We start from the raw sequence: 12,468 nt of genomic DNA, 5'->3' as shown, positions 1-12,468 counted from the left end.
AAAAAAAAAAAAAAAAAAAAAAAAAATATTCAAACACTTTCTAGTCTGTGAGACAATCAACATAGTCACCATACTGATTCTCCCATCACATATGATGATGATCTAAGCCACAGAGTCTTGAGGTGGGAAGCAAACTCAGATCTACCAACTCTAAAGCTAGCAATAAAAGCGTTAGGGCAAACCTTCTTCTATTTTTACACTACTTTTTGCTGGAGGTACAAACTCCTTCCAAGTCTTTTGTTTTATACACTGATGCAGTCAGACTTTGCTTCACTTAAGAATGTAGGTACTTACAGATACTACAATTTATGGGCACTAAACAAGAAACGGGCATGAATGAGACCAATCAAGAGAGAAAAATCTTACTTCAATTTCTTCCATTCTTTGCAGCATCGACTCCAGACTACGAATGTCAGCCACAGGCAGAGCCTTGCTCTGGAGCCTCTCGCGCTGCTCCACACTCCACAGTTCCTGAGCAGTATCTTCCAGAAGATCATCCAATAGCTTTTCACTCAGAATATCTGCATTTGCTGCAACCTGCTGTTAAAAACAAACAAAAACCCACACAGCCCATGCAAGAAAGAAAGAAAAAAAAAAACCAAAACAACTGGGGGAAAGAATGTTTACAAATCAAACATTTCTTACAGCAGCTCATGGAAATAATCCAATTTCCAGTTCCACAGCAGCTCCAGGCAGTACTGAGTAAATACATAGGATCCAGGCCACAGTTGTGTCCAATTTTACCAAGTAGCTATGGTATGATACCACCATTCATTTATCTGTATTATTTTATATGAAAAAATTTTTCCTCCTAAGCAACTTTATGCATTCAAGGTCACATCAAGCAAAAAATAGAAGAGAGAGATGATAGAAAAAGCCTTCTCATTGTTTGATATTGTACATGGTTACAAACCGGTACTTCGGAAGGCACACATACCCATACAATGACACTGTTTTAAAGATGTGGCTTATGTAAGTTGAAATGGCCAAGTTTGGGAAATCAGTTCTACTTTCCCAGGTGCATTATGCTATATGGCAAAGATAAAAATTCATCTTAAATGTCAAACAGCTTTACTCTTTGACACGCAGATAGAATATGCCTTCTCAGCTGCACGAGTTAGAAGGTGGTTTATAAATGAAGAATCCTTCAAATGACAGTTTGTTTCCAAGGAGAGATTGATCTTCTAAATAAAACGTAAATCCTCTCATGATAAGCAAGCTTTCTGTACTATTACTCATTAATATTACTAGTCCAAATTTATTTCATCTTTAAATATGGTATTATAAGAATTATTAAAATAATCTTATGACCATTCAAAAACAACCTAAAAATGCATCTACTTGACAAGCAGCAAACCAAAATGTTTAATGCAACTTTGCCAAACTTTGTTACAGTAATTCAGGTCCCACATGCTGAAATGGAAATACACTCTCCCAATGTCCAGAACGGTGTTGACTACAGCTGTAAAGGCATCCTTCAAACAGCGGCACGAGCTTGACTGTACTACCTGTGTCCTGTCTAATACAGGTTCTAAGCACTCCCGCGCTGCCTTCTCAACTTTGTCTGCACACTGGGTTGGAGAAGCACTTTGCGACCTACACAAAAAAAACCAAATGACAGTGCCATTCTCAAATTTGGTATGGCAACGATGATTTAAAAAACCCAAACACATAAATATACTTTTGGGGGGACTGGTGGCAGCGGGCAGAAGACCCTGTCAGATCTGACACCACTTATTAGCTCTTCAGAGTAAGTAATTACCTTAACTTTTGTATTTTTTTCATTTCTTCTCTGCTAAGGTCAGTTAGAGCCTTCACTCTTCCTGAAGTGTCTGCTTCAAGCCATGCTGATCTTCAAAAATAAAACAGTAACAGAGGATTACAAAACATACATTCTAACAACTGAAGAATGAAATCATGTGATTCTGAGTATTAGTTTAGAAAACTTGCAGAAAGCTTTAGAGAGAAAATTAACACTGACTTTAAGACCATAAAGCTGGGAAATTCTGGGATCTTCAACTATGTTTCTGCTACTGTCAAACAGGCAACTTCATGGCGATCCACAAATACTGCCCGGAGAGACAAGCTCCTTACCTTACCACGCAGACTGCCTACTGCAGATTCAGCAGCTGGACCGGCGGTTGGATCTCCTGCTTCAACTGCCACCAACAGCAGTCCCAGAGCAAACCAAATCTGGGGAGCTCTGGTCTACAGGATGCTGAATACAGTTTAAAATAAACAAACCTGCAAGCTCTTACTGGCTAGGACAAAGATCTATGTTTTGTCCTTCTGGAACGGGGGGATAATATTTACCTTCTTAACGCAGTGCTGTGACTACCCATTCTGCACACTGGGCCGTGTGTCAGTGCCCTGCCTAGCGGTTTGGCCTGTGACTCCCAGGCAATACTTGGACCTGACCCAGGAAACAGCGCAAAAGCCATGGCTCTTCCCAGGCTATATAAACGAGGTCGCTTTGTGCCGAGCGGGAAGAGAACACAACTATCCGGCAGCAAGCTGTGCTGTGCCGCTTGCCTTCATGGTCTGACAGCCAGGCCAGGTCCATCCTATCTACTAGTACCGACAGAGCAGCGTTTCCACAGGAAAGCAAGGCAAAGACAGCTTCCATTCGGCTGTGAACATACCGCTTAGGTGAGACAGGCAGAGAGGTGGGGTTTGGAGGCACACAGGGCGCGCTGCTCTCCTTACGTCGTTTGTTCTCTTTTAGTTGGAAAGCTATAGTTGTCTCTTGAAATCGGGCCTGCTTTCCTTGAGGCTGTACCGGTCTTGTCTTTAAAGCTTTTGGCATTCCCTTAAAATTAACACAATCATATTAAAAACATAATCCAGTTGCTGAATTCTTAAAGGATTTTGCATTCTGCTTCAGAGTTTGTCTGGAAGTCATGCCTGCTGGCTCTGTTGAACAGTTGACATATGTGGAGGTTTTACAACTGATTTACAGGGAAGTACACGGAACATGCACTTAATCTTGCAACTATTATTTTTGCAAACAGTTCCCTTTTTTCCAATGCTGCTCTTCATGGGCAAAATCTTTCTGACATTTTCAGAATTAGACTGTTAACTCTCAGTAAATCAAATAGAAGGTTTTCAAGCTAACATTTTTTCAGCCATGAAACTATATTTGCCATATTTGTATTTGCTACAAGGACACATAGACTAGTCCCCTCCATGTGAATTACTGAAATGCTTAACATTCCCGCTCACGACCCTCACTGACAGATAGATACAGGAGCACTAAAAGTTGCATATGCATACATCTATGTTACTGTATCTGATCTGATTTTTTCAAGCTGAAGATGATAGTCTGAGGAAGGAAAAACAAAGCGTTTAATAAAAACACCAACTATTTGCAAAATTTAGCACTTTGAAATATTCTTTAAAGAACTCATTTGTTTGCATTACAGAAGCCTCTTGCTGGTTGCAAGGGGACTTACCAGAAACCAGAATTTGTACTGGGAAGTTTTATAATTTCTGTGACCAATGAAGTAAATCTGCCGAACTTGTATCCTCCTACTAACATTAGCACAACATTACTGCCGAGTTCATGACAGAGGATGACCAATAAGAGGAAAATGTTTCAGCTTTAACTGCAAGCTGAAAAATAACCATGCTAATTTCAAACACGAAACTAATTTCAGTGAAAGTTTTCCTTGCCAATTCTGTTATTCATTGTTTCTAGTTGTACAGTGCGTTTCCAAGGAACAATTACACTACTTTCAAAAACCATTTCATAGAAGAGTAATAACCACTAGAAATAACGTAGGCAGATGACATAGTTTATCCCCCTATGCCTCCTAGCCCAGAATAAAAAAAATTGTGAGGCAGCGCAAAGCTTGACAGCGTCTTACATTATACAGCAAATCCCAGAGAACAAGCAGAAGCAAGCATAAATTCTTTTACCACTTCCATACCTGTGATTTTGCAGGTAATAACATGCCCTTCTTCTTCAAAGGGCCACTTTCAAGGATGGGATCTCTTTTTACAGTTCTAGCTCTCACCAGTGCATCTAAGCTTCCTTGTGAAGTGGCATTTCTCTCTGGTGGGTCCTTTTCTTCTGGGAATTTATTGTGCAATACATGAGCACAACTGGTTGCCTTCTGAACTGCTGAAATATTTGCAACATGTCAATGTTTATCTGTTTAAAAAATACTAAATAAACTTTCAACTCTAAGTTCAAAGGGACAAGAATCATCTTCATTTCTACGTTTGATGCTTCAGTTTTGTTAGGCATACCTAGTCATGAACTTCTAAACTCTACCATCATTAAAAAAAAAAAAATCAAATAAAAAAAATAAAAAAAACCCCAAACACCCTTGTATTTCCCGACAAGTGTTAAATAAATTGTCTTTCTTACACTGTTTCAGTGAACAGGAGATTTGGGGTTTTGTGTGCATATACATATTTATATGTACATAGATATTTGAAAATACACATATATATGAAAGTGATGGGAAAACCTTTTGGTAGTAATTGCCATATGAGATCTAGGCAGTGATAATAAAACATTTTTTTTTGAGCAGCAAGACACGTGGAAACCATTAGATGCCTGTCAATATACTGTCTGGGCTGCCAAAGAGGAAATAATCATCAAATTCTTCTTGCCCTTGCCTAGGGGTAGAAAGGAACACTTACAGTTCCAGTAAAAAACAGTATGAGGTACGAGAAAGACACCCCAAAGAAGAAAAACAATTAATATACGTTATATAATAATGTACTAAGCTATAATGGCTTTCACGAGGTGTCAAAGTACTTCAGGTGGTAAATTTATCTCGTATACTGTGAGAAAAAATAAAGCCCATTTTCTTTCATATATGAAGTAAAAGAACAATAAAGTAAACCGATTCCCAAGGTTGCATGGCAAACTAGTAGTGACAAAACCCGAAAGTCTTCAGCTTGACTATCAGTGAAAGTGTCTCTAGGTGCTGAAACTGTGATTACCATGCAGAAGACATCAACATTAATGAACTGGCAAGAATAAAATACAGCCATCCCTCCCAAAAGCAGAGAAACTGCACAAACCAAGGAAATTCTCAGCCAAGGCTTCAGTATATCTTTTCATTGTACACAGTTAAACAATGACAGCTTTGTTGGAGATTTGATAACAGTCAGAGACTTTGCATCCCAAAATAATATATTTATATAGCTTTATTTAGGTAGATACTTGGAAATATTCCATATGCACCATTAATGTCAGCTTGTATGCTACCATTTAGGTGTACACTGCTGAAAAACAATCCAAATGTAGCTTACGATAAAAGAAATGGACAAAAATAGGAGAACATGATGATAATAATAATATAGTTATAAAGAGGCATGTAAACGTGCAGGTGTATCACCTCAGGGGAACAGCTGAAAAAAAACGCATAACAAGGCTACGTGAGTCTGGTAACTACCCACGGGCTGTTACACACTTCTGACCGTACGTAACGTACTACAAAACTGAACTGCAGATGGTAAGTTAACTGATAAAAATGTATTTAATAATCCAAAATACAAACCCGTCAAGAGACTCCTGGCAGATGGAGGTTTTCTAGGTTCTCGTCTGTGCTGCCCCTTTAAGATGAGAGGTTTGCTTTCTCCTTTTGGAGATGGAAGCTGCTTTCTGGCTGGAAATATCTCGGTGTTCCTTGGAGATTTGCCTTGAGGTGCTGAAATACATTTCTTCACTTTTTTGGGTGTTTGCTTCTTTTCCAGCAGTGAATCCAAATCCTGCACCAAATATTTAGAATTTTAATTACTCTCTCAGTAAACCTGATGTACCAATGAGAAGCAACTTCAAGAGCCTAAGCACTTGGAACTTTTTTGGTGTGGCTTTGTTTTTTGATTATTCCTGATAGCTTGTTCATGCAGAAGCTTCTTCATATTAACTTAAATCTTACAGAAAAAGCTTGCATTTTTGTATTTATGTTTGGCTCCAGCAAATTATCTGCTTACAGCACGTTCAAAAAAACCAAAAAATGCCCGCAAGATTATGGCAAGAGAGACAGACACTTCTTCCAATGCTAAGTCCAAACTTAAACAATTCTACCTCCTTTCCTGTTCCCAGGCAGTTAGTACTTTTACTGTCCTCATAAGCAGTTTGGTTACAGTTAGAACAATATTTTAAAGAAAATCAATTATATCATGGCTATTGTATCAGTTGCTTTTATTCAAATTAATTAAACACTGGTTTCATAATAGCTCAGGTTACATAGGTTCTTACTTAAAAAAAAATCTTGTAGGTAGGAACTGCAGCAGGAAATGTGAATGAGAATTTTTCTATAACACCAACAACGTGTTTTAAGGTATCTGATATCACTAACAAAAGTCATTTGAAGGGCACAGAGCTCAAGTAAGTCTTGTAGTTACAACTTTATCTTCTGACTGGACAATTCTGCACCCACCACCACGTGTAAGACTCAAATGCTTGTTACTCATCCTGATGACTAAAGCATGCATTTCAAAACACGAGACATGTAACTTACACCAACGTACAAAATGCAATTATTTCAGTCCTGAAAAGGGCAAAAGAATCAGAAACCGGTGTTTTGTTACCACTATCACTACCAGTCCTCATTCTACCAGGAGAGCCAATAAAGACAGGAACAGCACCAACAAGAACAGCAGCAGGTAGCTTCCATGTCTAGAATGAAACTCTATTTCAGACCACCAGTACTTAGGAACTTTAGAAACATCTATACATTAGAAAATACGGCCTTAAAAAAAGAACCCAACAGTAACATATTCTGCCATTTCGTCAAAACACAGTATCGCTTGCAGTCTCGTATTGAACTACATCTTTTCTGTCTTAGCAAAACCAAAATGTTTTTTCCTACCTCAACTTGCAGCAAAATGTCTATGATAATGTCAGAAATGGAAGAATCCACTTCTAGTTTGGCAGAACAGAGAGACAGTTGTCGAATGAGACTGCCCATTTCCTTGTAGTGGGTAGGAATCTGCTGCTCTGTTTGATCTGTAAACTGCTTGGCAAATGCCTGCAAGGCTCGTACAGCTCCTCTGTGTGCTGCTGCCAATCTGGATACTGCTTGAGACTGGAAAAATTAAAAATAAATGCTTTGATAGCTATAGTTTCTATTAATACTGATACTATTCAAAGAATTGTTGCCAGAATTCCACGGATAAACACTCGGGCATGGGATAATTCTGATGGATATGAGGCCATCTGTGAGACAAAGCAAACCAGGCATTTAAGTAATCTACTAAAGGTACTACACAACAGCACTCATATCAGGTACCATGCTGGCTTCAGATAAAATAGCCTGGTTATAACATATTCTGATGTTTCTACTACCTGCGTCAACAGAGGACTGTAGTCATGGGCTGACCCCAACATGCAACTATTGCACAAACACAGAACATTCTCCATCCTCCAGTTCTTGTTACAGAACAAAATAGAACTGATGGAAAAGCACAAGAGAACAACAGGATAACGTCGGCCAAACAGCAGGCATGGTCTCAGTACTCTTCTTCTGAAAGATGCTGGGCAGAGAAGAAAATCAGAAAGGAGGCTGAATGACATCAAGAGGAAGTTAAAAAGAGTAGAACACTGTTATTCAGAAGAGGAAGTGGCACGAAGAAGGAATTAGAAGCCACATAAAAGCAGATGACCAACAGCCAGCCTTCCTCTCCAGTTTAGTGTAGACAGATATGAACTGAGGAGAAGCGTGAAGCAGCAAAGGCAGCATCAGACCAAGTGAGACATAGTTACGTGAGAATGAGATGAACGATGCAAGATGCAAAGATGATCAGCCTTCTGGAGAGGGCTTAGGCGTATCCTAGACAATCAAACCCAATTAGCTAGAAAACTTTCTGTCAATAGGTTACTTACTGCCTGAAGAATAATTACAGCTTACCTTTTTAGTATGTTTGATTTTATGAGGGCTCAGTTTCTCTAAATCATCCTGAATTTCTTTTACCTGTTTATCAAGAAAGCAGGGAGAGAGGGGAAATCAGTCAGAATTAGCTCCATGTCTATAAATTAATCTTCACTTTAAAGTCTGAGTGAAAGTCCAATTTTTCCAATGGTGATGCTCATCTCTCTGTCCAGTCATGAGAGACATTAGTCACACATTTCAGATCTCAACTAGAATGCCGTGAAAGTTCAGAGATAACCCAATTGATTTTCTCTTGTTTCAGTTCATTTCTGTCAAATTCATCACAATAAACTAGCTACTGCACATCCCAATTTAAAATGTGGGTTCCTACCTGTTGCTGGAGTACATACAGCATCCGAGCTGACCGCGCAGCTTGTTTCTGTCTCCTAGTACAAATTTGTTGCTCTTTATCAGGATCTAAAATTTCTCTATCTGTCCCTAAAAAGCATGAAATATAAACTTTTATGTCTTAATTTAACCAGTGAAAATCCCTATTAAGCCATAACAAACATAATTTAGCAGTAAGCCTCTTTCATGCGGAACCAATACACAATGCATCATGCATTTTGCATGGCTCCCTTAGGTAGCAATGCAAGCTTGTTATTTTAACTCTACATCATGCTTCTATTTAGAATTTGACTAAATATTCTTAACACAACATAGCTTACAAAATTGTATGTGACCCCTTAGTTGTATGACAAAGTTGCAGGTAAAGCACTCCAAGTTAGGAACGGTTAAACCTCCGGCTAGCTATTACAAAAGAACCGATGCAGTGTGTACTGGGGTTGGCTGGGACGGAGTCAGTTTTCTTCACAGTCGCCAGTATGGTCCTGTTTTGGGTCTGTGACCAAAACAGTGTTGGTAACACTCCAGTGTTCTGGCTATCGCTGAGCAGTAGAATCACAGAATCATAGAATCGTTTAGGTTGGAAAAGACCTTTAAGATCATCAAGTCCAACCGTTAAAGTACTTGCACAGGACTAAGGCTTTCTCTTCTTTCAACCATGCCCTGCCAGTGCATAGGCCGGGGGTGTGCAAGAAGCTGGGAGGGGACACACCAGGACAGCTGACCCCAGCTTGATCAAAGGCATATTCCATGCCATGCTCAGCAATAAAAACAAATTGATTTTTTGGGGAGAAGGTAGCCATTGCTCCTTCAGATTGCCCGGGCATTGGGTCTGCTTGTGGGAACGAGCGAGTGATTGCCTTTGAATCACTTTGTTTTTCTCTTTCTTCTTCCTCTTTCCTTCCCTTACTAAACTATCCTTTTCTAAACCCGTAGGTTTTCTTGCTTTTAATCTTCCTATTCTCTCCCTCGTCCCACCAGGGGGGAAATGAGCACAAGTGCGTGGCGCTTCACTGCTGGCCAGGGTTAGTCCACAGCAGTGTCAGAAAGCACATTAATCATGCTACTGCGCAGCCATAAATTAGGTGAGTCAGACTGGTGACGTGGAATTTTACCAACTGTTTCCCCCCTTCTCATCACTGGTAAGAATGCGGTTAATGATGATCCTGGTTTTTGCAGTCTGAATATCCAGTCAATAGGCCTACAGAGACCAATGTTTTTTCACCCACACTATTGAACAGCCTACCACTCATTTACTGTCATTGCAGGTTGGATTGGAACTCACCACAAATACCCAAAGACATTAACCCCTCCTATTGCTTAAACTGGCTAGCCACTCTAGCTTTTGTCTACCTTTGAAAAAAGTAATGGGTCTCAAAAATCCAGAACTAAACACGGATTCTAATTCAAGCCAGAAAACAAAGAAAAACAAATCAACAAACGACTGTACATTTATAGAACAGAATTATTGTTCAGTCTTACACCTTTTTTAATCAGTTCTTCAATTTTCTGGACACAGCTCCTCAATTCCTTTTGCAGCCGTCGGACTTCCTGCACATTTTTATCTTCTTTTTTGTTTACATTTGGCTTGGGATCCGGTCCTGTGTCACGGGTAGGTGGGGAGTCCGAACCAGCTGATATTAGCTTTCTCTCATTTGGTGCATAGAGATAAACTTTAGCGCCAGAGGTGGTCGTATCCACTTTGGAAGGCTGACCAAGTTTCTGACGGTGTTGCAAATGAGTTTGAGACTTCACTGCATTTTTACTTTCTGGACTTTCAAACACTTCAGTCTTCTGCCGTTGTGATTTCTGGGCCAGCAATGGTTTATTGACAACATCTCCAAACACCTGCTGTTTCACTTGCTCCTCCAGATGTCTTTGTCTTATGTCCCTTTTGGCTAGCTGGACGGCCAATTTTAGTCTCTCTTCAGATACCACTGAAAATATGCCAGAGCTTCTTATGCTGGAGTCCTCGTTTCCAGCTGGATTTCTCTGATCATTGGATGCCTTCAGTTTTTCTATTATAATTGGACGGGGGTTTGAGAATCTGAGCGCTAAGTTCTCTGGAACCGCAGGAACATTTCTGTTAAACTGGAGCTGTTCCAAAGGGTAAAAAAAAGCTGATGTTACACAGAACACTTTGCGCAGGTGATGCGCCTCTAGTGTCTAACAGCAAGGAAGGTGGATCTTCTTTCACACTAGAATGCACCCTGTCACGATGGTACTTCTTCAATGCATGCAAAGCATTCCATCCACTCAGACAAACACCAGTATTCAAAATTATTTTGAATTAAGCATTTAGACCATCTTGTAAATAACCTTAGGCACTTATCTGTAACTTAGCATGGGCACCATAGGGAGGGTACACACATTGAAAAGTCTTCTCCAAAGTGACTGCGCAATGGACAATAAATGCCCTTATAAAGGTTTTTCTTTAAGAATTCTGACAATTAAATTAATGAGTTATAACAACAATTAACATTAGTAATATAAATGGAGTATGATTATATCTTACCGATTTAGTACGGCATTATTACACTTACAAAGGTAACAGAAGGAGAAATGATGAAGGAGATGCATGATGAAGGAGAAATGGACAGCTGAAACATGGTACCATAATAAAGTTTGTAGGTTCTGTTTCCATGTAGCAAAATGAGAGGTTAAGACAGTGTATTGGTTTAGTCTGGGATAGAGTTAAGTTTCTCCATAGTAGCAAGTGTGAGGCCATGTTTTGGATTTGTGATGAAAACAGTGTTGACAGCACACCAACGTTTTAGCTCTTGCTGAGCAGTGCTTACGTAGCGTCAAGGCCTTTCCTGCTCCTCACCCCACCCCACCAGTGAGCAGACTAGGGGTGGGCCAGAAGCTGGGAGGGGGCACAGCCGGGACAGCTGACCCCAGCTGACCCAAGAGATATTCCACGCCATAGGATGTCACGCTCAGCAATAAAAGCTGTGGGGAAGGAGGATGAAGGGGGGGACCTTTGGAGTGATGGTGTTCATCTTCCCAAGTCACCATTACACATGATGAGGCTGTGGAAATGGCTAAACACCTGCCTGCTGATGTGATGTAGTGAATTAATTTCTTATCTTGCTTTGCTTGCACGCACAGCTTTTGCTTTACCTAGTCAACTGTCTTTATCTCAACCCATGATTTTTCACACATTTCACGCTTCCAGTTCTCCTCCCCATCCCACTGGGGGAGAGCGAATGAATGGCTGTGTGCTCAGCTGCCTACTAGGATTAAATCACAACAGGCAGATAAATAATATTTACAGATGTAGTTTCTGATCTACACTCTTACAAAAGGACAGTGTCAAGATCATGTATAACAGCATCATAAAAGCAACTCTGAAGATTTGACACTCACTAGTGGGCTATCTCAGGACATGGGTCCTAATGACCTTTTTGTAACAATCACAAATGAAAACCAACTCAGCGTGGCTGCAGAAGTCAAATAATACCTGTGTTTGCAAAGCCTTTGCTTCATTCCTGTACAGCTGGGTAGCGAATGCAAACGTAGCATCTGACATAGCTGGCTTGCTTGGTCCCATCACATTGGCTTGATGCTGAAAATCCAGTTATTTCTCCTTTGCTTATGATTACAACTATGAACACAAGAAGAATCATACATTATTTCTGCCTCTCAAAAGCAATCACAGGTCTGATGTGAATAACAGAAACAACCCGAGGAGGCACGTAGGAAAGGAAGACATCTCATATGTACTCATACAGGTGATACACAAAATGGAGAGTACAATCCCACCCTTATCAGACAAAATTTACAACTTATGTCCTTCTTTTGCACACCCCCACGGAGACCTGAGGAGCACCACTACAGACTAGGAGGCTCACACTACGAGCCAAAAGAAGACTGCTGCAGAACTTTTATAGCTATTACTTACCTAGAAGGGAAATAGTATACTGACACAAAAAGAAGAGAAACAGCGAGATAGCCTAAGGCAATGCTCAGGCAGCCGGGTCTGTAGGAAAAACGTTAGTGTCAAAGGAAAACAGATCAAGGGCGTGCTTGCACCTAGACTTCTTCACAGAGAAGGATTTAAAACAAAAGCGGTGCGTGGAGACAGCAAAAACTTATGTCTCCTTCATCTGCCTCCGAGAATTAAAAAATAAACAGGACCCAACGCATAACGCCGTTAAAACAGCCCCCGCACCTGCCCGGGCTCCTCGGCCCTGCCGCCCGCTCCTCCGCGCTGCCCTCACCCAGCGCG

At 40.4% G+C, this 12,468-nt stretch overlaps 2 protein-coding genes across 10 annotated transcripts in view; one reads left to right on the top strand and one right to left on the bottom strand.

The window, feature by feature from the left end:
- The window catches only part of KIAA0753 (KIAA0753 ortholog), a 19,273-nt gene extending 6,828 nt beyond the window's left edge, over nucleotides 1-12,445 (bottom strand). For 3 of the 9 annotated variants that reach the window (XM_009641841.2, XM_035897234.1, XM_035897241.1), the window contains exons 1-12: nucleotides 12,142-12,398; nucleotides 11,701-11,844; nucleotides 9,722-10,334; nucleotides 8,224-8,330; nucleotides 7,872-7,934; nucleotides 6,834-7,049; nucleotides 5,517-5,727; nucleotides 3,930-4,123; nucleotides 2,643-2,809; nucleotides 1,763-1,852; nucleotides 1,509-1,596; nucleotides 367-540 (exon numbers count right to left, since the gene is read on the bottom strand). In XM_009641841.2, coding sequence (XP_009640136.1) covers nucleotides 367-540; nucleotides 1,509-1,596; nucleotides 1,763-1,852; nucleotides 2,643-2,809; nucleotides 3,930-4,123; nucleotides 5,517-5,727; nucleotides 6,834-7,049; nucleotides 7,872-7,934; nucleotides 8,224-8,330; nucleotides 9,722-10,334; nucleotides 11,701-11,790 — 2,013 coding nt within the window. In that variant the 5' untranslated portion in view covers nucleotides 11,791-11,844; nucleotides 12,142-12,398. The other 6 variants (XM_035897239.1, XM_035897238.1, XM_035897236.1 and 3 more) reach the window with 5 other exon arrangements.
- The window catches only part of TXNDC17 (thioredoxin domain containing 17), a 4,083-nt gene continuing 3,598 nt past the window's right edge, over nucleotides 11,984-12,468 (top strand). The window contains exon 1 of the mRNA XM_035897230.1: nucleotides 11,984-11,990. Within this exon, the coding sequence (XP_035753123.1) occupies nucleotides 11,984-11,990 (7 nt within the window). The remainder of the gene's footprint in view (nucleotides 11,991-12,468) is intronic.

This window comes from Egretta garzetta, unplaced genomic scaffold (assembly GCF_000687185.1).
Source record: "Egretta garzetta isolate BGI_Z169 unplaced genomic scaffold, ASM68718v1 scaffold337, whole genome shotgun sequence".
Classification (NCBI taxonomy): domain Eukaryota; kingdom Metazoa; phylum Chordata; class Aves; order Pelecaniformes; family Ardeidae; genus Egretta; species Egretta garzetta.
The sequence above is the reverse complement of the archived record's forward strand: the minus strand, read 5'-3'. Positions and strand labels throughout refer to the sequence as shown.